Source organism: Photinus pyralis, unplaced genomic scaffold (assembly GCF_008802855.1).
Source record: "Photinus pyralis isolate 1611_PpyrPB1 unplaced genomic scaffold, Ppyr1.3 Ppyr1.4_LG9, whole genome shotgun sequence".
Lineage (NCBI taxonomy): Eukaryota > Metazoa > Arthropoda > Insecta > Coleoptera > Lampyridae > Photinus > Photinus pyralis.
This window is the reverse complement of record NW_022170878.1, coordinates 22607634-22632900: the sequence shown is the minus strand read 5'-3', so window position 1 is coordinate 22632900 and position 25267 is coordinate 22607634. Positions and strand designations below refer to the sequence as shown.

Genomic DNA, 25267 nt, shown 5'->3' with positions numbered 1-25267 from the left:
AGTTAAGGTCACGTTCATGCTGATTTGTACGGACGATCTGTGGTCGAGTCAACATTTTGCTTTTTCTCGTGTAAAGTCATTATTATTGATTCTTATTGAGTATTAATTACGGTTATATTATAGGATTTACCATATTACGGCTTATGGATAATCCGCGCGGTTTCACTATTTATTTTTTTACTCCGAATCCGTTTAGTAAAGAGCCACGAAATTTAATTGAGGGTTTGCCGATGGTGCATGTAATTAAATTATGGTGTTTGTAAATTTTTATACACACTGGAAATAATTAATTCTTAGGTTTAAGGTCTTTGAAGATAAAACGATGACAGTAAATCAGGGTTCTTCCATTTTTACACCATCATATTTCTTTTTCTATGAATGATATCTTTACAATTCTTTCGGTGTCTTAAACTAGAATGTTATGGGCATCCAATTATAAGTATATAATAACTAATATAACATAACTAACATAACTAACCTGGTATTGGTGCAGTTGTAACAGGCCCTACAAAATCACGTATTAATTATCCGCGCAGAGTAAAATTCATTACGCGAGAAACTCTTTTGTTTTTGATAGTTGTATCACATATATCGAATGAATTGTGGCAAAAGGACAGTGTCCTATTTGTAATATTGTGAGATCATCAATTACCCTCAATTGTGACAACGATTCTTGTTATGTTCTATCCCTGTCAATCATTTTATTTCTTTAGCTTATCAAGATCAGAACAAGGGTAGCTTAATCTGCCTTGTTTCCCCTTTATGTGAGTTTGAGATTGACTAAAGACTAAGTGTAGACTATCCGGTTTATTGTTACTACATTTCCCTTCCCTTCATTTTTGCTAGTGTACAAGAACCCTATTGTAACGGCTGTTTATATCTTTAGGCAGTATGGATTGTGTCGTGTATAGATTTGGCCACCGTGAGGTAATTTCTCTTTTTACCGCTTGGAGTCCCTATTTCGTTACCTTGGGGTTTACGATTAAAAAGCCGGTGGTGGGACAAGGAAATGGCGATCTGAGGGCATTTTGTGTTAGCACGCCGAAAAGAAATGTTGCGCATTTAAAAGTTGGAATTAATTGTGTTCATTGAGGCATCCGTTTGGATATTGGAATTGGATATTTGGGGAATTGTCTCGATGCCGTTTAGCGGGATTTAATTGATATCCACTTAATTGGTGCTTTGGTCTAGCACGCGGCTTGGCCGGGTTTTATGCAACAAGGCGTTTATCGGCATTTATTTTGATCATCCGCTTCACCTTCAGGTCGAAGGTAAGAGTCATTCCTTACTCTTTTGTGGTCATTTCGTTATTTCATACGGGGTATATTTGCAGCGGATTTGGTGACGGATCTACATTACCACGTGAATCTAGTATTTGTTTTGTCACTTATCGGCGTGGGAACAGTCGTGGGTCTCGTGTGTGTAATCAGACTGGAGATTTGGTATTGGATGTGAGCTGCGAAGGATATGTAAAACTGTTCGAGTTCGAGTCCCGGGGAGACCCGTTTAACAACTGTGATTGTCTGTACCGCATGGAGGGTTATTTGTCGTAACGTCGGAGGAATTTTATGCATGGCTGTAATTGAGGGAAGCCGTTAACTGGGTGGAATCGTCGTGTACCAAGTTCGAGCGCGACACCTGTCCGAGAACTTGATCGTTCTGGTCGGAGACAGCTCCGAGACATCGTTGCCGATTTTGCTGTTCACCGTTACCGTCCCATTGCGATCCCTTCGAGTTTACCGATAGGCGAGGACCCGCACAGCTAAGTGGATTGTTGGTTGTTTCGTGTACATGCTGGTGACACCTCTGGAAAACGTTACTTTTGATGCGAGGTTTGGAATATCACGTAAATTATTACTAGCAGAGAATCTGATGGATTCTATTTAGCTGTTGGCTTAACCCGACTTGTTAGTAATTAGTTGAAGTCCTTCGTATCTCAAGTAAGAAACTGGGAGATTGTTGGTTGTGTAATTAATATTGGAACCTGGCATAGCCGGTTAAGCGTAACGATTTTGAGTTCACTTAATTAACATACCTATTGAATAGCGTCACTGGCATAATCAAGTACATTTATTTGTGTGTCACATATTTTTCTTGTTGGAAATTATTTGTTTCCTTTATTAGGGTGGGGACCAGTGATAGCTGCTGGTAATTGTCATAACACTTAAGGGGTTTTATATATGTTATTTATGCATGGTAGATTTTTAATATGGGTAACCTTCTGTGATTTCGCACTGTGGTAAGTCATATATATATATTTATTTATTGAATTTTGTGTGTTGGGTGGCAGCAAATCAGGCGGCCCCAAATTGATTCTTTGTGATGCATCACCAGGTATCTTAAATATTTATGTGTAACTGATCGGTGTAATAGTTCGTATTGCGTACATTTGCTTGGTACGTTTTATGGTAGCAGTTAAATCGGAAATCCGATATTATTCCCTGCTACTCGGGTGTTCGACGTCGAAGTCATAGGGGGGTTGATTGTTGTCCTTTAAATTTTGGATTATTTATTGCTTGTTGTCATTTTAAAAGGGAGGGGGGGAGATTTTGGGTACTTGATTCGGCGACCGTTTAATTGGTTTGTGTGGTACGAGTTGCAGATTCTATTATTTACTCTTGTTATTACTTACAATTTTTTTGGAGATTTGTTAAATAGTTATTAAAGAGGGCTAGTCAAGTTGTATGTATTTGTGTTTTGATTGCGAGAGTGTGTGAGTACCCTGGGTACGTGAGCTGTCGCTCGATTCTTTCTTTAAATTACCATCTACGGACCGACTCCCGGTACTAGAGCAGCGGTTGGGAATCCGAGTCGGTGGCGCCCACAACTTTTTTTATCACTTTTAGGATTTGGTTCCGGCCAACGTGGAACCCCACCCGTCTCCCTGAGCTAGAGCAAGGGTGCGCTGCCTATACTTATTTGAGTCGAGTTGACAGTGAGAGGAGGAATTGCAGGTAGGGTGGTAGCGCCATAGGTGACTGCATTATTATTTGGTTACTGTATTCTGCTTCGGCTATTTGCCAAGTTGGCGTTGCAACCCCTACGTTGCAGACCTTTGCGGCGGTTTTCTTAACTTGCTCGCAATTTATCGTTATTTTGGTAAAGGTTTCCTAACAAACTGAACGTAGGTACGCCATTTTGCCGTGGATGTTTCCCTTTACAAAATAACAGTAATTTTTCAGGTTCGTGTCGGTGTGAAAAATCTTCTTTTTCTCTCTTCAAAGTACTTAGGACTTACCTTCTGTACCTCTTTAACCCGCTAGCTCAGATAATGAAATGGGTGCAAATAGGAAGATAATTCGTTCTATTCTAGCTCACGGTATAAAATTCATTAATCATAAAAACGTAACCAAAATTTGGAAGAATGTTATTTTGACGTTACTACTCTCATATGCTTCCGAGATTGGTATGTAAATGCAACAATTTGGGTTTCCTTTATACGCAAACTTCTTGACCTCCTTGAGAAATTACAGAGAATTAACATTAATTATCTTTAATACCTTTATTTGAAAGTCAATGGATTTAAAACATATAAATATCTCCGCCCTTAAAAGAACGGTAAAGCTTAATAATCAAAAATAACGGACATTTCCTTTAACTGGTACCTTAATCAAATTTAACTGTTATACAATCCCCTAAAATACATAAAACCCCAAAAATTAAATATAAAATTGTTCAGATCGATCAAAAATACGCAAACTTCACGATTTAATCAAGTTTATCAAATATAAAACTGCAAATTCTACCTTAATTCATCTCGGTAATGGCGTTGCTTCTTATCTAATCGCCTTACATCCGCTGGGAACAGGTTGGTGACCTCGCATTCCAGGCGTTCGGTTTTGTCGTTACAGGAAATCAAACTGGTGGTGGTGGACTGCCAAATTTCCCAAATCTAATCTTCTCAAGGTGGAAATACCCAAAAATACTCGCTGGCGGAAAACAATACGCCGGCGGGAAAAACTAACGCTGCATAGGCTCCTCTTCCAGGCTGGGAAACAAACTACGTTGGCACGCAGACCCCAAATTCCACCCTTAGATAACGATGTGGGCGTAAAATATCTCGATAACTTTATTTACGCTATATCAATTTTAAAACGTTCGGCGACGTCACACTACCACTTTTGACTTTTTGTTGCGTATTGAAAATTGAAATCGTAGTACGCTAACTGCGTATACCGCGTACTGCAAATTTCCAGACACTAATCACCACCTTTACTACTCGATGGTTGAACGCCGACTCCCTAGTCCCTGCACTTTTTTACTCCGCATAAAAATTCCCCTCGCACCGTATAAATCGCATTCATATAAAAATGAAACAAAAGCACTTTAAAAATAGAATCTGTCCTTTGCACTTTATATCTAAGTTACATTGTAATCAAAAAATTCTTTCTAGGACGTAAAGAATGTGTAAATTTGGTTTTAAAAAACTCCAACCCATTACAGTACCCCCTCCTTGTTTTTGATACAACTGGTCTGTTGAATCGAAAACAACATACTAAGAGTTAAAAGCAAAACATTCCTATAAAAAATCAAACTTATTTACAAAATATATATACAGTGAAAATAGAATTTTCAAAATTGATAACAAAGGATCTCAGGTATTAGGTTTGGTTAGGTATGGTATAGGTTGCTACCGGTAAGTTTATGGTACTACTGGGTGGTTCTGATACCCTATACTTCTTTAAATTTACCACATTATGTACTCCTCTGTTTCTTTCTCTTTTTCCAATCTCTTTGGTTTACTCTCATGATGCTCTTCATTGATTCTTTTTCAATTCCTTCTATCTTGAAATTTTTCTCCACTATTTCTTCTTCATTGCTCTCTTCAATTCTTCTGCGACTTGGTACTAACTCTTTTCTTAACTCTGTTCTAATCTTCTCTTTAACTTGTTCCTCTAACTCTTGGTAGTGTTCAATCATACTCTCGAATTCCCCCGTTTTAGGTAAATCGACATCTTGTGGTTTTCTTTCATCTACCTTCTCTTGTCTGTCACCTATTTTTTCTTCTTGCAACTTAGGTTGGTCTTTGTCCTTTTCCACTTCTTGTTCTGAACGATGTTGATTCCTTTCTGCTAATTCAATCTGGAGTTCCAAATTTATCTGTTGTACTTTGAAAAGATCTTCATGTGCTTTAGCCAATTTTTCTTCTAAGTCTTCTACTCTTTTCTGCCAAATTTTGCTTTCTTCGGGTCGCTTCTCCACCCCCTCCAACTTTCCTAAGACCATTGGTTTGTATGTGCTTTCTTCTTCCGTTCTATCAATAACTTCTTCTATTTCTGAATCGTCATCTTCACTCGTAATTGCTTGATTATTTGGTAAATGATTTTCTTTGGGTGTTGTATTGGCTTTGCATTGGTTATAATATACTTTTATAAAATTAACTAATTGTTGCTGCTCCTGCTGTTGTTGCTGCTGGCCAAGTGGAGCTCCTTGTCCAGTAGCATCTAGTTTCCCTGGTCGTTTCTTCTTGGCTGATTATCTACAGCTCCTTCATGTTGCCTTCGGTCATCATAACTTCTGCTGTATGCTCCATAATTTCCTCTTCCCCTTCCATAATTCACTGGGTTGGCCTCTCTTCTATTGTCTTGCTGATAATTATTTCGGTTTTGGTAATTTCTTTGGTCTTGATCTCTTCTTTCTGGCCTGTTTGAATCTCTTCTCCAATCTCTATTAGTTTCTTGAATTTTTTCTAAAATTTCTGTCAAATTCTTGATCGTTTTTGCTTGGGCCGCATATAGTACCATCTGGATGTCTCTTGGGAAATGATCTACTAGTGCTTCTATTAGCTGATCTTCCTTTATTCTTGGTTCCAGGTGTGCAGTTTTCGATACCCAGTACCACACATGGTCCGTGTAACTTCCATTCCTTGCATTATATAGTCTGGGCGTATTTAGTTGATGCCGGATTTTATTTTGCTTCTCCGTTGACCAAAATTGTTCCAAAAATTCTCTCTTGAATTCTTTAAAATTTCTCCATTCGCTTTGATGTAGATCGGTCCACGCTTTAGCACATCCCTCCAAATAATCTTCCATTATATTCATTTTCTGTTCTTCTTTGAGATGCATATTCATCCAATAATTCTCTAGGGATTTCAAAAAATTAACCGGGTGCACACTTCGGAAGCTTCCATCAAACTTCTTTGGTTTCAATGTTGTTAATCCCTCAGTTTTGTAAATGATCGTACTCGCATTCTGTGTATTAATCGGTTTCTCTTCTTTTATTTTTTCTTTTATCTCTTCAATTTCTTCTGTGTTTCTTTCCACTTTGTTGTCGAGGTCAGTTATCTTCTGATCCGTTATTTTTTCCTGTTTTGCTATCTGGTGTTCTACTTTCTTGAACTCGTAGTCCACTTGCTGTGTGAAACCAACGTGCTGCTGATGTAAGCCTTCAATTTTCTTTTCATGAATCGTAAATCTTCGTTCGCATTCTTGTTTTTGACCTCTTATTTCGTTTCGTAACTGTTCGATATTCTTTTCTTGAGTTTTGATAATCTGTTCTTGTCCTGCTTCCATTTTGTTTTCTAGATGTGCTTGTCCTGTTTCCATTTTGTTTTCTAGATGCGCTTGTCCTGTTTCCATTTTGTTTTCTAGATGCGCTTGTCCTGTTTTCATTTCTTGTTGCATTCCTTGTATTGCTTTCATTAAGATTGACAAATCCATGTTTTGTATATGGGCTACTGGAGCTGCTTCTAAAATTTCTTGGCTTTCTTGACTAAAAACGATGTCCTCACTCGCTTGTGTGCCCTCCATTTTGTTTTTCTGTATTGCTCGATCAGCTTTCTTAAACCCGGACCGTAATTCCATAAAATGATTGTAATATTTGATTTTCTTTTTTCTTGTTTCTTAAAAAGTTTCTTCGTTGCTCTGCTGGTATAATTTGCATGAAACTCTTCTTTACAGGCGTTGATGGTTCGAAGCCCACCGATTGGGTGCCATTTGCGGCGGTTTCCTTAACTTGCTCGCAATTTATCGTTATTTTGGTAAAGGTTTCCTAACAAACTGAACGTAGGTACGCCATTTTGCCGTGGATGTTTCCCTTTACAAAATAACAGTAATTTTTCAGGTTCGTGTCGGTGTGAAAAATCTTCTTTTTCTCTCTTCAAAATACTTAGGACTTACCTTCTGTACCTCTTTAACCCGCTAGCTCAGATAATAACATGGGTGCAAATAGGAAGATAATTCGTTCTATTCTAGCTCACGGTATAACATTCATTAATCATAGAAACGTAACCAAAATTTGGAAGAATGTTGTTTTGACGTTACTACTCTCATATGCTTCCGAGATTGGTATGTAAATGCAACAATTTGGGTTTCCTTTATACGCAAACTTCTTGACCTCCTTGAGAAATTACAGAGAATTAACATTAATTATCTTTAATACCTTTATTTGAAAGTCAATGGATTTAAAACATATAAATATCTCCGCCCTTAAAAGAACGGTAAAGCTTAATAATCAAAAATAACGGACATTTCCTTTAACTGGTACCTTAATCAAATTTAACTGTTATACAATCCCCTAAAATACATAAAGCCCCAAAAGTCAAATATAAAATTGTTCAGATCGATCAAAAATACGCAAACTTCACGATTTAATCAAGTTTATCAAATATAAAACTGCAAATTCTACCTTAATTCATCTCGGTAATGGCGTTGCTTCTTATCTAATCGCCTTACATCCGCTGGGAACAGGTTGGTGACCTCGCATTCCAGGCGTTCGCTTTTGTCGTTACAGGAAATCAAACTGGTGGTGGTGGACTGCCAAATTTCCCAAATCTAATCTTCTCAAGGTGGAAATACCCAAAAATACTCGCTGGCGGAAAACAATACGCCGGCGGGAAAAACTAACGCTGCATAGGCTCCTCTTCCAGGCTGGGAAACAAACTACGTTGGCACGCAGACCCCAAATTCCACCCTTAGATAACGATGTGGGCGTAAAATATCTCGATAACTTTATTTACGCTATATCAATTTTAAAACGTTCGGCGACGTCACACTACCACTTTTGACTTTTTGTTGCGTATTGAAATCGTAGTACGCTAACTGCGTATACCGCGTACTGCAAATTTCCAGACACTAATCACCACCTTTACTACTCGATGGTTGAACGCCGACTCCCTGCACTTTTTTACTCCGCATAAAAATTCCCCTCGCACCGTATAAATCGCATTCATATAAAAATGAAACAAAAGCACTTTAAAAATAGAATCTGTCCTTTGCACTTTATATCTAAGTTACATTGTAATCAAAAAATTCTTTCTAGGACGTAAAGAATGTGTAAATTTGGTTTTAAAAAACTCCAACCCATTACACCTTACGGTGTGCTTATTTTATGGTAATTTTGTTACGTTTGCTCAAAGTCAACGTAACACAAAACAACAAGATACGACGAGTCGCATACGATTTTCAGTAGGGGAATTTTTAACACCAAGTTCGCATTCGGAAACACGAGTTCTAATCCCGCTCATATTCAATAGCACATATCCTTGAACTTACAGACATCCATTGGCGAAAGTTTGACATCACTGTCTCTTTTAGTTCTCGAGTTAGACGGTAACAGACGGAAAAACGGACGAATAAACCATCATTTAAAGGGATATGTTTCATTCAAAAAATTTCCTGAACAGTATTGCTATTTTAGCAAAACGATTTAAAGTAATATAAAACAACTTCTAGAATACTAGAGATTGAAATTGGAGTGTCATCAGAAAAAATGGAATTACTCATTAACCTGATGAGCACAAAATATTAAATTAGCAGCACAAATTAGCAAAAAATGAGCACAAAATTATAGTAACAGAAAATTTTGAAAATATCGATGTTGATACTCCAGCGTGAAGTTGGAGTGTCATCAGAAACATTTGAATTACTCATTAACCTGATGAGCACAACAGTTTAAAATAGCAGCACAAATTAGCACAAAATGAGCACAAAATTATAGTAAAAGAACATTTTGAAAATATCAATGTTGACACTCCGGCGTGAAGTTGGAGTGTCATCAGAAACATTTTGAATTACTCATTAACCTGATGAGTACAAAATTTTAAGTTAGCAGTGTTGTAATAAATACCTTTATCTAGGCTTTATTAAACCAAATTGAAGATATTAAACAGTTAAATCGACATTAAAAACAATTGTAAAGTCAATGATATGGTTACTAATTAAATCTATAACATTCTTCCCCCCTAACAGCTCACATAGTCCTTCAAATAGGATGGAGGTCGTCGATCTCCTTCTCCTTCTTAAATTAGGATCTTGCATATTTTCTAATTCATGCAAATTTCGAGGCAAATTTGTATCAGTAACTAACTTCAATTCTTCGGTTATCTGAGGATCAGTAGGTTCAGTAATATCATCTGAAGAGGGTTCCGATTCTGAGATTGAAGTTTCTTCAAGTATAATTCCTGTGGGGGCCAAATGTCTAGTAGAAACAGTTGCCTCTTTCCCATCAGGAAATCTAACATGAGCATATTCTGAATTCCCCTCAAGCAGAGTAACTTCATCCACCATTGGATCAAACTGTGATTGTCTAACATATCTCTTAAGCAAAATAGGTCCAGGTCATAAGCCACGTTGGAGTAGATAAACCATTACTTGATCTTCTTGGATGCGAAAACATTCGTTCATGAGGAGTAATATTAATGGCTGTACATACGAACAGAATGAAGAGCTACTTGTAAAACAAAATTCCCAAACCCTTTACTTCTAAGAGAAAGCTGAATACTATTTCCATATAATGCCATTATAGCGTTCAACCTGTCCATTACCTTTTTGCCTGGACGATATACAATATCATAATCATAACAATAGAGTTCTAGCCTCCATCTCATCATTTTTTCATTTTTTATTTTTCCAAAGAGTTTATTATCAAACATAAACGAGACTGATCTCTGATCAGTAATAAGAAGAAAATGACTACCCATTAAATAGTGTCTCCACTTTCTTACAGCTTCAAAAATAGCTAGAGCCTCTTTTTCAATAGCTGGATGTTTTCGTTCAGTATTACTTAATGTTCTGGAAAAGAACGCCACTGGACGACCTGATTGAGATAGAGTTGCAGCTAATGCAATATCCGAAGCATCTGTTTCTACCGAAAACTTGGATTCACTATCAATAGAAGAAACAGTACCATTTTCAATGTCCTTTAGGTTTTCAATCGATTTTTGAGCATTGAGTCAATGGTTGGATATCTGAAAATCTTGGTATACCCATGTCTGGAATAATGTGAGAACATTCCAATAGTTCTACGTAAAGAAGAGACATCTGAAGGTAATGGTAAGCTTCTAAGAGGCTTTAGGCGTTCCGGATCAGGTTTTATAGTTTTGTTGCTAATAGAATATCCCAACAAATTTATCGATAGCAATGAAAAGGAACTTTTCTCTTGATTTAAAGTGAGATTATACTTAGCAGCATCTAAGAAATTTTTAAGATTCCTATCATGATCTTCCTGATTTAGTCCGCTTACAGTTACATCATCGAGATACGCATATTTATTTTTCAAACCTTCAACACGAATTATTTCGTCTATTACTCGCTGAAAAGCTGCTACTCCGTTAGTAACACCAAAAGGAATCCTTTTGAATTGAAACAATTGGCCACATGCTTCAAAAGCTGTATACTGCCTTTCAGTAACAACAATAGGAATTAAATGATAAGCACTACGAAGGTCTATAGTGCTAAATACTTCATATTTGGCTACCTTATTAACGATATGTTCTATTCGAGGAAGAGGGTAAGCATCTAATCTAGTGAAACGATTAACAGTACGCGAATAATCTATTACCATCCTATTTTTACGATTCTCATTATAGTCCAGGAAATATATCATTTTAGGATGCAAAATTCATGGTAGTTCTGGACATAGGTTTGATTTATGTTTTCTGTGTCTATGAATCCGAATTTTCAACTTCCCACCAAAAATTCCCCCCGCAACCCCCCAAATTTTGAAAAAAAGAAAATATATCTATTCGGAAAGTAGACAAAATTTGCGACAAAAAGATCATATGATATTTTGACGTAGGGCGAATGAGTAGGGTGTTCGCGTCTTGGTGCCTTACGCACTTCAGGACGATAACGTAGACTGTCTCATCCTTAATACATCAATTGAAATGGTATCAATTCATCCATCGGTGATTATTGTCGGCGAAGATATAGATTTAACTGTACTTGCTCAATCCGCCAATATTTACTTCATGAAGCCCGACAAAGGCAAAATTTCACAGATCTACTCACCCTTTGGTCTTGAAGAAAACACAGTGGCTACAAATATAGTATTTTTACACGCTTTCAGCGGCTGTGACTCTACCTCTGTGATTTTTGGTCACGGTACAGCTTTTCTAGAGTCCGAACACATGGAAGATTTGTCAGATTAGTCGTATCTAAACTTCCTTTTTGGTCTTCCTTCAACGATTGATCGATCAATCTACTTTAAAAACGGGACTTTGAAACAAATTAAATCTTTTTCGCGCATGAACCTAATTTTCAGCAGTGACATAGATAAACCTGGGCCATCAGCTGCAGTTAAATGGTAAAGAGTAATTTAAACTTTTTTTAAATAATTTATTTTTACTAATAAAAGTATATTTTTTAAATATGTGGATGTGTTCTTAATTCTGAACGTGTCTGAAAATAGGTGGGGAAAAGTTGAAGGTTAAGGGTTGACCAGATGCTGAAAAATAAGAAAGATTAAAGGAGCGATGAGGTTAAAACAAAAGGTAAAGCGGGTGGAGGGAGAGCGAACACGAACGCCGTGGGTTGTTAAGCGAAGTGCGCCTGAATCGCCAATGAATATTCTTCAACGCACGCCAGCGCCCCCTACGTGCGTAGTACGTAAACATGTTTTAGCACATTTTTGGTTGCATACTATATTACATTTCAAATTTTTAGGTATTTTAATCGTGAAACTACAAAAAAAAAACGATTTCTTAACATATTTATTTCTTATTTTCAAGATTTGGGAGGGTTGCGGAGGGAATTTTTGGTGGGAAGTTAAAAATTTGGATTCAGCAACCCAAAAAACATAAAGTAAGTCTATTTCCAGAACTACCATTAATTTTGCAAGCTCCTCATATGTTCTTTATTGCCTGGACTATTATTAATAACGAGAACTTGAGCTCTCCATGGTTATACACTTGGCTCTATTATATCCTCTTTGAGGAGACGTTGAACCTCCATTTCTATGAACTTGTTGTCACTATCACAATGTCGACTAGATTTTATCGATATTGGTCGACAGTCCGGAGAAAGATCAAAAAAGAGTGATGCTGGTTTAACCTTAGCAGCAATCAAACCACAAATTATAAGAGGGTCTGTGTTCCCTTTGAAAGTTATTTGTACACTGGAATGGCATTTTAAAAAATCACGACCTAGAATAATATCAACACATAGAGCTGGAAGAATATTGAGATTAATATTTTTGTAGTGCCGGTCGGATATTTCCAGATCTATCGTACATTGTGCACATATTTTTGACGTTAACGTAGCAGAAGCCATAGCTACTTTTCCGTGAGACGGAATAACATTTAGCTTTAAAACTCCTTGATTAGTAAAGCTTAGTGTACTTCCAGTGTCGATTAAAGCAAATAATGTTACATTATTAAGCTTAGTGGGAACGGTGGCTACCTCTAAAGATGTTGGGATGGTGGCACAATAAAAACATAATGTTGCTGCAATTACAGATGGTTCTGACGAGGAAACATTTTCTGATGAGTGAGAACATGTTTGAGATTGAGTTTTGGAAACTCTGTTTACCATTGGAGTTATGTAAGCATCAGATTGTTGTTGAGCTAATTCTAAGGAACGTGCTTGTGCATAAGCTTCATCAAGAGTAAGAGAAGCATTCTCTAATAATCTCTGTCTAATATGATGTGATTGTAAACCTCCAATAAATGAGTCTCTGATATAATCGTTTCTACTTACTTCTACAGTCACAGCTTTAAAATTATCTACAGTCTTTAGCGAGAAATTTCAAAGCCTCAAGATATTGATCAATGGATTCTCCAGATTCTTGATTACGATTACTAAGGTTGTGACGAGCATACACTTGATTAACAGGCTTGACATACAAATTCCGAAGTAAACTTATAGCATCATTGTATGTACCAGCTTCGCTTATTCGTTCATACGCTGAGCTGGGCTAATTAAGTTAATTAAGAGTCTTAGCTTCTCAGATTCGTTAGGTTGCATAGATATCAAAAAATTTACGAAGGTCTTATACCAACAATTCCAATCACTAGCAGCAGAACTACAATCTGGGTCAATGTTCAACTTTTGAGGTTTTAATAACCGTTCCATACTTGAGATTTAGTTTAATAAATTGTTGTAATAAATACCTTTATCTAGGCTTTATTAAACTAAATTGAAGATATTAAACACCTTGAATTGACATTATAAAACAATTGTAAAGTCAACGATATGGTTACTAATTAAATCTATAACAAGCAGCACAAATTAGAACAAAATGAGCACAAAATTATGAGATACTTGGAACTTAATTCCTTTCAAGTCGACACTCCAACTTCACGGACCTGCTTGAACGTGCTTTAGAAAGCCCAAGACCTAAGGAGGTGACACCTTTAGAAAAACGCAAGAAATAGTATTTTACATTATTAGCCAGGTAAGTGAGTTTTTACTGGCGATAGGAGAAGTTGACTAGCGAGCCGTTAGGCGAGCTTGTCATCTCCTAGAGCCAGTAAAAACTATTACCTGGGCGTATAATGTACAATATTTTATTTGTTACTCATTTGTAAACTAGTAAACGTAAATAATTAGTTCTTAAATTAATCTTGAAGAAATGTCTAAAATATCATGTTATCCATGTAACAGAGACTTCGCATTAATTCTGGCCAATGAAATTACTAGATTACTAACTTGTAAAATTTTTACAGGTCTGCTGTCAGTTTTACAAGTCAGTAGCGTTTAAACATGACGTTTACCCGTTTGCGTTTTGTCTTGTTAATCAACGTTTACAACTGAGTAACAAATAAAAGGTATTTCCTAATAAGTCTAGGTGCAGAACTCTTTAAAGAGTATATATGCTCTGCAAGGAGAACCAATAAGCGATCACAGCTTGGGAGCGTAGCACCCCACAGATATATGTTGGATCTTTAATACTCATTTTCTTGATATGTTAGCTGTTACATCGGATAATGGAATTATTTAAACAAAGTGAATATATCTTGTCTAAATAATTTATTCTGTGCATTATACTGTGTGAGAATATAAAGCCCTTCAATGACACTTCACTTTGATCCAGGTTTCAGTCAGAGCACTACTTCAAATCTGGAATCAAAATATATTCAATTCAAAATTAGTGCAAAAATCATTATCGATAAGATAAATATCCCTGTTCTAGGCGCATTGGAAGTGTTTCTTGACCCAGCTTTGGTCTTCTGGTGTTTAACGTCAACCGCCTTGTGGCATTCTCCCACATTGCTCCCATCCCTACTGCAGCCGATACCCTCTATACTACTTTCTAAAAACGCACTCGTAGTGTTAAAGAGGTAGTTCACGTAGCGATCACGAAACGCCCTCAACATATCGATCAAATTAGAGCACGTCCACCTGTTATCGTTGACGCTGATGCGCTTGAGGTAATCATGGTACTGCAATAACGCACTGTAATTAAGCTCGCTCAGACAGTTGCCGTCAAGCTGGAGCACCGACAGCGATCTCATCGGGTACAGCACGTTAACGTCGAGTGCGACGAAGCTATTGTAGGAGATATTGAGGACCTGCAGTTGTTGGAGATTGGAGAAGAACCCCACGTCGAAACTCGTAAGGAAATTTTCGGCGAGCTCCAGCTCGGTCAAATTGGCGAAATGCCTTACACTCCCGAGAGGAAGCTCCTTGAGCAGGTTTCCGCTCAAACCAAGCACGCGTAGCGCGTTCAGCCCATTGAAGGCGTTCACGTCGACGGCGACAATAGCGTTGTCCCTCAGCTCGAGGCGTTGCAAATTTTGCACCCCCATGAATGCGTCCTCTTCGAGGGTGCTGATCTTGTTACGGTCCAGAATGATTTGATTTCCGTAGGAGGTCGTGCGCATGACGCAGCCTTCAAAGGTACCAGGCTCGATGGATTCAATCGCGTTGTCTGCCAAGTTGATTGTGTCGACGTATGTGATGCCCGCGAACGTTCCCTTTTTGAGAGATGCCAGGGAGTTTCTACTGAGCTCGATGAAATTGACGGGGTAATAGCCGCTGTTATCGAACACCATGCGATTAAACGCTCCAGGTCTTATATTCCGAATACCGTTGTCGTTCAGCCAGACCGATCTGACTTGGTACTCCATACTGAGCGCACCCTCCAGAAGTGTGTCTATAGAGTTGTGACTCAAGTCGAGCCTGCTCAAAAGCTTGAATGGCGCAAACGCGTTGGGCTCAACGTTCGAAATCGCGAGACGTGATAGGTTGAGTGTTTTCAAGCTGGTCAGACCGACAAATGTATTGGTTTCAACCACGTGATAGGGATTACCCGACAAGCTCAGTTGAATTAGGTTCTGTAGACCGGCGAACGGTTTGGACACGAGCGATTTGACGCGATTTCCGTTTAAGTGCAGTTCCAGAAGGAGGTTGAGTCCCTTGAATGTCATCTCGTGGAGGGTTTCGATAGCGTTTTCGCTTAGGTCGAGAAACCTCAACTCGGGCAGCGAATGAAACGCTCCAGTTTCGATCTTTACCAGGCCATTTCTGGCCAGATCTAAAGAACGCAAAGAGACCAACTCGACAAAAACGTTCGGCTGTAACGACTTGATCCTATTGGAGGAGCAGTTGAGCAGAAGCGTTTTGTTTAGCCCTTTGAACATGTCTTGCTCTAATGACTCTAAGTCGTTGTGATGCAAATGCAATGATTCCAAATCCTGTAAGTGAATGAACAAGCTTTTCTCCAAGTTTTTGAATCCATTACTGCTGAGATCTAAATGCTGAAGGCGCCGTGACGCGATGAACATCTCTTGGTCAATTGCAACTTTGGTGGCCGACAAATTCAGCGAACTCAATTGGGGAAGTGATGGCAGCTGTGGTAACAAAACATCGTTATGACTGACGTTGAGAACGCGCAAACGAGTGGTTGATTCAAAAATCCTGAAGTCCAGCTTTCTTCTGGTGCAGTTCGTTAAGTATACCTCTCCGACGTAAGGAAGACTTCTAAACGCACCTTCACTTAAATTCTCGAGTAGGTTGTGACTTAAATCCAGAGCACTCAATGCGGTCGCGTTTGGCACAAAACCAAAGTCAACGGTGATGATTTTATTAAATGCAAGATTCAACTTGTTCAAGTTCCTCGGATGCGACATGTTGATGACGGAAACGTGCTCTATCTTGTTGTAACTCAAGTCCACAGTCTGTAACCGCGAAATGATCGTCTTCAGGAAACCAATCTCGGTTATGTCATTGTGGCGTAGGTCCAAGTAGGAGAGGCCAACGAATTTGTCAAATGCATCCTCCGATATGTTCCTAATGTGACTGTTGACCATTGCCAGTACTTTAATTTCCAAATAATGCTTTCCCATATTTGCGAACATCTCCTTGTAAACGGAGAGCAGGTGCGAATCATTAGCCGTAAAGACCGGATAGGAGACCGGGAAAAAGCTATCCTGGGTTAGATCAGCCGGTGTGACCTTCACGCATACATACTGATTCACCCTTTTCTCGCCATAGTAAATCGATATGGTGTCAAAACGGATGTTACAAGATCCCGCTCGGGTTACATCGAAGACAGCGACCAGAACCAGAAGTAACCGCATTCTGACCTGTAAAACATATAATCAGCAAACTGCAAATTCAAAAATTCGTAGTTAATAGTTTTGGGACTGGATGACTGGTGATGGATTCCGAAAATTCCAGAAAAAATGGGAGCGGAACGTCACGTTTCCAAACTCTGCGGTTTTTTGAGGAAGAGTATTTACAAATCGGGAAGCAGGAACCAGCCAGCGGAAGTCGGATTCCAGACTTGCAATATAAAATCCAGATTCCAGTTTTAACGTTCCGGAATTTCGATGACACGATGCTAGTCAAACATTGAGTCGTGATTTATTAGAAGAGGCCACCTGATGCCCAACTCTGAAGAACAACATCACAACGTCACACGTCAAATGTGGGATAAGAGTAAAAATTTAAGATATTCGCATCCAATTGGCCAATTTGGAGTTGATCAGAAACCAGAAACCAAGGACCAAGACACAGTACTTACAGTACCAAGCTCAAGGAGAAGATCACGTAAAGGTACAGAAACCAAAGATCGAATATCAATCGCCTGGAACCAAGTATTGAAACCAATAATTCTAAGTAAGAGAAAGAGGGATCAATCCAGAATCAACAATCACGCATCGGAAATCCCAAATAGACCACTGCGAATATGGATCCAATGGCCAGAAAGTTACCGAAAGCAATCAGAGTTCAAACATCAGGAATGAAAATTAAATGATCAAGAATCGGTTTACTGAATCAGCACTGAAAAATTAGGAACCTACAGTTGCCAGTCAAGAATGAAATAATCTTGAATCGGAAATAGAGCCAGAATATTGATTGTCGGAGATGGAGCAGGAATCAAAAACCAAAATGATGTGACATGAATCAGTAAATAAGGACTCGAGGAAGCATTGTGAATAAAAATCGGGTGGCTAGGAATCAGAAATCAAGGGTGGAGGTCTGAAGAATGGAGAGTGGGCAATCAGGAGTGAAAAATCTGGAGAAGTGAACAGAGAACGGGCTTTCAAGGATCAAGTATCATAAACCACGTATTAGGGATATCACTACTACGACTTTAGGATCCGTAGTTAGTGTGCCCCCAAGACGAGACGAGACGAGACTTTCGAAGGTCTCCTCTCGCCCTGGTTCAGTCTCGTCTCGTCTAGTGTCGTTTGGTCTCTCGAGGTCCAAAAATTGTGTAAAGCATATAAAGGGCATCACGAAGGCATGACAAAAAATCCGATATAACTGAATACCGAACGATCCTCGAGGTCTTCGCACATACATCATTTTTACAACACACCAAGGGATTGATTCTGGCCCACCAGATCAGCATAGCTTGTAAAACAAATTTTTGAATCGGCATTTGTTTTACTTTTATTCGAGGTGCTTACATACAAAATTTCATGCAATTCGGTTCATAACTAGCGATGTTAAAAAACCGGATTGCACATGCGCAAAATAATTTTTTTTACCGACATCAGTTTTATTTATTTATTTAACCAGAAACCATACAGAATAAAAATTCCAATTACATGGCACTGGGGCTCTGAACAAATATTAGGACTAGGATCTAATTTTATTTATTATTGAATTTCGGGGATCGTGAAAAAAGTCGATATCATTAACTGAGGATAACTTATTTAAAGCGATCAAGATCTTAATAAGTGGGGAAGTTGTGTTGTTAACTACAAAAATAGTATTATTTTGCCTTAGCTTAACAAATGGTACCTTAAGCTTAATTTCTTGAAGTAATTCGGAAGAGTATAACAAGTTGTGTAAAATTTTGAAGACAAAAATTGTGGAAGCAATGTACCGTCGGGTTTCTAACCTCGTTATATCTAAGCCGAAAGTACTATTTAAGTAATTAAGCTGGGTACCGTAAGAGATCAAATGTGGATAATTTTGGGTTGACCTAAAAAACATTACTCGGATGAACTTTTTCTGCACTTTTTCGATCATGTCTGAGTATTTGAGAGTTTGAGGAGACCAGATACTAGCAGCATACTCAAGCTTGGATCTAATAAACGCATTATATAAGGTTAGCATTGTCTGTATATTCGTGAAATTGAGTGTATGCCTGATAACGAAACCAAGAAGTTTGTAACACTCATTTGTTAGGTATTCAATGTGTAAGTTAAAGTTAAGGTTGGTATTGAAAAACACGCCCAGGTCCTTAACGGAGGTGACTCGTAGTAAGACCTTTCCATTCATCTTATAGTCAAAAAGTAAGGGATTTTTCGATCTAGTAAAAGTAAGGACTTTACACTTATTGATATTTAGTTTTAGTTTATTTTTGATACACCACTTAATTACTGAGTTAATGTCCTCTTGAATATTTAAACAGTCACTTGGGGATTGGACTTTATTAAAAAGTTTTAGATCGTCCGCAAATAGTAGTGCTTTCGAGTTTTTTATCACTCGCGGTAAATCATTTATGTATAAGAGAAACAGAAAAGGACCAAGAAGTGTTCCCTGGGGAACGCCTGATGGTGATGAGGGATAAAATTCGGCTGAATTCACACCATTGAATTTCACTCTTGTTTTACGGAGAGATAAATATGATTTTAAGAATTTGACGGTCGGATTACTTACGCAATTTAAAACAAGTTTACGGAGCAAGACTTGATGGGATACTGTATCAAATGCCTTCGCAAAATCTGTATAAACACAGTCCACCTGGGCTCTCTCATCCAAGGCTCCTGCTGAGAAATGCGTAAACTGCATTAAATTTGTAATCGTTGATCTGTTCCGCGTGAAACCGTGCTGCTGATCTGCAATTATACTGCTGAGATGGGAATAAAGTCTAGTATAGATCACTCTTTCGAAAATTTTCGCTATTGCTGGTATAATTGCAATTGGGCGATAATTCTCAACTAATTTCGGCTTCCACTTTTGTGAATTGGTGTTATTCTGGTGCATTTCCAAGCTTCAGGGAATGTACATGTTTGCAAAGCTAAATTAAATAGATGTAGTAAGGGGGTTACCAATAAAGATGCATATCCTTTCACGATATAGGGTGGGATTCCATCTTCGCCTATAGCCGACCTCGGTTTCAATTTTTTAATTGCTTCCAGTATCTCGGATTCATGTAACTGAGTCAAGTGCAATTTGGATAGCACCAGGTCCGATTCCACGTCATCTTCCGGGTCATCGTTCCTCTCCATAGTGTAGACTGACTCGAAGAAGGATGCAAAGGCGTCCGCAATGCTTCTGGCGTCCGTTAACGAGGTGTCTTTGTACTCAAAAACTCCAGGTAGTTGACTATTCTTCCTCAACGACTTGATGTAGTTCCAGAATTTATTGGAATTCTTCCGCAGATCCATTTCAATTTGATTAATGTACCTCTTATGAGCAATGTGGATCATTCTTTTGAGTTCTTTTCTGGCTTCAATGAAGTCTTCCGATGGGCCCTGTAACCGAAACTTATTTTTCTGTTTGATTTTCTTAATAATGTCTATATTAAACCAGCTAGGATACTTATTGGCACTCCTAATTGTAACTTTGGGACACATTCATCGAAAATGTTCATTACCGTTTGATTAAAGCTAGTTACTGCATCATCTACCGATTTGAAATTCTTCAGGATAAGAGACTCCTTCCAATTAATATCGCGAAAAAGGACGTACATTTTAAGAAAATCTGCTTTTTTGAAATTGAAGTTGGTTAATTTAGTAATTCGCTTAGCTGGTCTATGGACTTTGTAGACTATTTCTAGTGCAGGATGAAGTGGATTAATTTTATCCAGTGAGTCGACAGCAGATTTAATTTCCGCGTTTAAGTTAGTTAAAATTAGGTCAAGGGTTCTATTATTGCAGTTTTTAAGTTTAACCGTATTAATGAGTTTTAAGTTGTACATCGAAGCTATATTTTTAATTACTTTGCATTTAGCACTCGCGTTTTCGAAATTATACGTGGCGTCAACAATTTGTGGTAGGTTAAAATCGCCTGCTATTAACACTTCCGATGAATGCAACATGTTTTCAATTGTTTCTAAACTTTTGGTAAAACTCACGTACTTATCAATACCAGATTTCGGTTGAAAGTAGACAACACCAATAATGTATGAAGTATTATTAATTTTAAGTTTGACCCATATTTCATTTAGATCACTTTGAAATTCCAATTTTTCAGCATTCAAATCGGTCTTGACTGCGATTAAAACTCCGCCTCCCATGGTGCACTTCATTTCTTCGTAATTACGGTCATTGCGAAAGACCGCATATTGATTGTTTAAATACTCAGCGTCATGAAAATTTTCCGTTAACCAGGTCTCAGTCAGTAGAATAATGTCGTAATTTGTAATTGCCAATTTATTTTTGAAAGATTGCGCTTTCGTTCGCATTCCACTTACGTTCTGGTAATAGATTGAGAGCGTTGATCCGTACCTATTTCCTTGCTTGATTAGTGTTGGGGATGGCCTAAAAAATCAATTCTGCTTCTTTCTTGATCGAGTCGTTTTTTGTAGGCCGGGTGCTGTACATCCAGTTTCATTTTTAGTTTCTCAACGGCGTTGGCACAGTTACTGCATTTGATTTCCGCGTCCGAAGCTTTACAGCTCGCTAGGTCATGGGCTCCCGCACATTTGGGGCAGGTAGTAGTTTTGCTACAGTCAGTTGCCTTATGTCCGAACCCATTGCATTTGTAGCATCTTCTAGTTGTCACAGCATCATAAATTCTGCAACGGTCCCATCCTATGTTAAGCTTTTGTTCACTTAGAATTTTCCGGTAACTATTACCGTCAACCTCAGCGTAAGCCAAATACCTGTTAGGATTTGTTTTATCTTCCGTTATGTGTACGACGTTTATGTACGCGGCTTCGTCGAGGAATTGATTCTGCGCGAGAATCATTTCCTTCATTTGGGTACTCCCGATCTTGTCATTGAGGCCTACGATTTTAATCTTCGGCATCTTCTGTTTTGGTAAGGAAAGAATGTAGTCGGATCCCAGTTTCGTTTCGGCTTCCTCCTTAAGTTTGGCTGCAGCTTCTTTATTTTTACATTCAACAACAATGGTTCCTCTACGTAGAGTTTTCATTCCGGTAACTTCTCGGGTAATTGGATCCGATATTTTCTTTGAGGGTGGTGAAGGTTTGCTTGGAGGGTTGGTTCGCGTCCTTGGGCTTAACAATGATAACTGGGTCATAGGTTTTCTGTTTCAACTTGTCCGCATAAGTAAGCTTCACTTCAGATTGAGTTTGGAGAACTTGCGCTAGATCCTTGCTGATGCTGACATTTTGGGTATTTACCTGGTCTAAAGTATCCTTTAATAGCTTCTCGTGGTTCATCAGTTTCTCGTGCTGACTTTCCATAACTCTATCCCAGTTCATCGTCACTTTGTTGATGTTAGTCAAGATATTCCTGAGGCTGTGTGATTCGTGGATAGCGCAGGGGTCACAGAACCAATTAAAGTTCTTTTTTGAGTTAATAAATTTAACTTCATCGTCACTGACTTTAACGCACTTCGTGTGAAAGTAAGTTTGGCACCAACTAGCACAAAGAATAACTTTATCTGTACGATTAAGATCCACCCGACAAACACCACAGATTGCAGTTGGCATTGCGCCGGCAAGTAAGGGTGGTACTCACCCTCACGATTTGGTTTATATTAACAAATTAGTTCTATTCTTAATTGACACTTATAATCGCGATCGACCACTCGTTACGACGGCGCGCACTCGAATTTTACTTTTATTTGAGGTGCCTACGTACAAAATTTCATTTAAATATCTTAACAGATAACAAATTGGGATTGCGCAAATACAAAAGTTGGTTTACGCATGGGCAATTTTTTTTAATTCATCTGCATAGTTACCTGAGGTTTAAGGAATATTTACTAACACAGAAAATCGGACATTTATTATGTTGTTTGTAACAAGAATTATAAAAGAAACCCTTTTTTGGAGGTTTGGCCAGTTTTTGGGCTGTAACTTTTTGACCCGTTAGTCCACGTAGCCACAAAACAATAGCGACTTTTCTTACATCCTAAAGAACAAATGTGTCAATTTTCAATCGGACGTTTCTACACAATGTTATCGTGCACACGGACAGACAGACGGACATACAGACGGCCAGACAGACGCATAGACAGACGGACAGACAGACAGCAATACAAAATTATAAACGATCTCGAGGACCGTTAATAATAATGACCTTTCTTATCTATCTGCTATTCACGAAACATAATTATTCGTATTTTAAGGATTTTCTTTACCATTCTGCAGTTAAAAATATTATATTTCATAAGATGTATCTGGTAATGTAACTAAGTAGGAAAGTCTCACTGAATTCTTTGTTACTTAAATACTTAAAGATAATCTGTCCAAGTTATTTTGTAAAATCTTACTTTTATGGCCTTCACTACGCGGTAAATGTGTAAGTACATATCTACAGTAACTGTATTTGAATATGTCATATGTCCACAATATACATTTTACCTTAAGCAGTACCTTTACTCACAGAATTTCGCAAGAACACAAAAAGTGTACACTAATACTAAAGTACCTATATTATTTTAGCCCCAATATGGCGACCAGAACGAACTACCAATCAAAAACGAGATCCCCGGTTGTATCCGCTGTTCTAAATTGAGTCACTGTACCTACACCTGGAAACGATTAGATTCAATGTCATAAATTTGTGAAAATACAATGAGAGAATTAAGGGCTTTTAATATAAAAGAATCCGCGAGATCCTAAAAATCTTCTGTACCTACTGCACCCAATGTAAATATCCATAAGAGCGCCCGCTATAAAAACTCAAGTTATTTGAAAAAAAATTTTTTTGGGAACTAAGTATTTTTTAAATTTAGACCTTTATCTACAAAATGTTCGGACTATTTTTTTTTTAATTTTATAGCAACTGAATACAGATTGTTTAAAGCTTTGAATATAGTGTATTTTATAATCAAAGGTTTAAAGATTAGATGTTTTGCACCGATTATTACGCTAATCTGTTTTATTTTGTTACTCTCCATCAAGACGATTTATGGTAAAAGTAAACCGACAGTTTCTTCTAAACATTACCCCAACAAAATGAAATCACATTTTTTGTAAATAAAGTCTGTATCTTGGCGGGCGGTAAACAAACAATTTGAGTTAGCAAGTGGCGCCGCTGCACCGTGTCGGCGGGAACTAAGGATCAAGACAGGAGTTGACAAAGCAAGAATATCATCTTGTCTCTTGCAACTATAATCATCTATTCACTATAATGTAAAATTATAACCAAATCTTGTTTTTCCCGCATAGACAATTTCCGTTATTTGAGTAAGCAAATAAAATAAAGCTGTGGAAGGCTTTCTGGATTTAAGAAAAACTACAGTTGTATAAGACCTATGGTAATTAAGTCCTTAATAAGTAAGGTGAGGGACGGTTTATGTAAACAATTGGAATTCGTGCTACTTCAATGGATTACTCTTGATTAAATTAAAAAAAAAACAGTACACATAATTTCTAAAAAAAAAACTTCGAGACGAGATGAGACGAGACTTAACATTGGTCTCGGCGGCATCACTATCCGTAGGCATAAATAAAGTGGCAAAAACCAGTATGGACCAAGGGTAGTCAGCTGAGATCCAATGTTCAGAAATAAATAGTACTAGTAAATAGAGCTCGGGAAGCTCGAATATGGAATTGGACATTCGGAAACAAAGACCGAAGAACAAATAACCGAGGAGCTGAGGTATCAGAAAGAAAAAGCATTAGGAATCAATAATCAAGGGTAAGCCATGCAATTCCAGAACTAAGGACTGAAAAGGAAGCTTTAGAGAAGTTCTGAGATCGATATTCAAGAAGGAAAGAAATCAGAAATACAGAATTACCTATTCTCTACAATGAATTTCTTCCCCCCCCCCCCACACCATTCGAATAATTATGCTGTAAGAGTACTAAACATTTGTGAGGCATGTAGAAACGGGGGGTTTGGAGGGTATGGAGTGTACGAAGATGTTAGCAGTTGTAGATAACTGAAGAGTTGCTCTGTTATCTTCTTGAGGAGTATTGTCCTGGAGGGGTTCCCATACCCCACAGAATCCCCGGTGATACTTTCACTCTCAAAACATTCAACCCCTAGGACCCTTTTAAAACATTATACTGTAAGTGGTAGGGGTACTAAACCTTTTGGTGAGGTATGTTGAACCGGAGGGTCTGGGAGGGTATGGAATACCCCTCAGTGTATGCAGGTGCTGTCGGTTGTAGGAGTGTGAAGGCTCTTTCATGCAGAACCAAAAATCACCAGTGAACTTCAAAAATAGAGAAGAGAAAAAGAGAAAATCAAGATTTGATTTTCCAAATTCAAGAATCAAGGACAGCAAATCAATAATAATCGAAACAAGAACTGAAGATTAGATATCCAGACCCGATAAAATCAAAAGTCAACAACAGGGTCAACAACTCATGCTATCAATGATAACCTTGAAAAACTGTCATTTACTATACCAATGTATTCTACCAGGCATTTAGACACCTTCACTTATCCTACTCCAAAATCAAATCTTCTTCGTAGAACTCCATCTTTAATAATGGCATGTAATTATAATATGTATTGTCAGAACTGTGACATTAATTATAATTCTTTATCGAATGTTTT

General features: G+C 38.0%; 2 protein-coding genes across 2 annotated transcripts in view; both read right to left on the bottom strand.

The window, feature by feature from the left end:
• Nucleotides 1-14113: 14113 nt before the first annotated feature.
• On the bottom strand, nucleotides 14114-17990 carry LOC116180396 (insulin-like growth factor-binding protein complex acid labile subunit). Its single transcript, XM_031500366.1, has one exon. The coding sequence runs from the start codon at nucleotides 16736-16738 to the stop codon at nucleotides 14294-14296; it is 2445 nt and encodes an 814-aa protein (XP_031356226.1). The 5' UTR covers nucleotides 16739-17990; the 3' UTR covers nucleotides 14114-14293.
• A 3096-nt stretch (nucleotides 17991-21086) lies between these two features.
• LOC116180095 overlaps nucleotides 21087-25267 on the bottom strand; it is a 21298-nt gene continuing 17117 nt past the window's right edge. Inside the window, exons 3-4 of the mRNA XM_031499928.1 lie at nucleotides 21729-22171; nucleotides 21087-21670 (exon numbers count right to left, since the gene is read on the bottom strand). Coding sequence (XP_031355788.1) covers nucleotides 21087-21670; nucleotides 21729-22171 — 1027 coding nt within the window. The remainder of the gene's footprint in view (nucleotides 21671-21728; nucleotides 22172-25267) is intronic.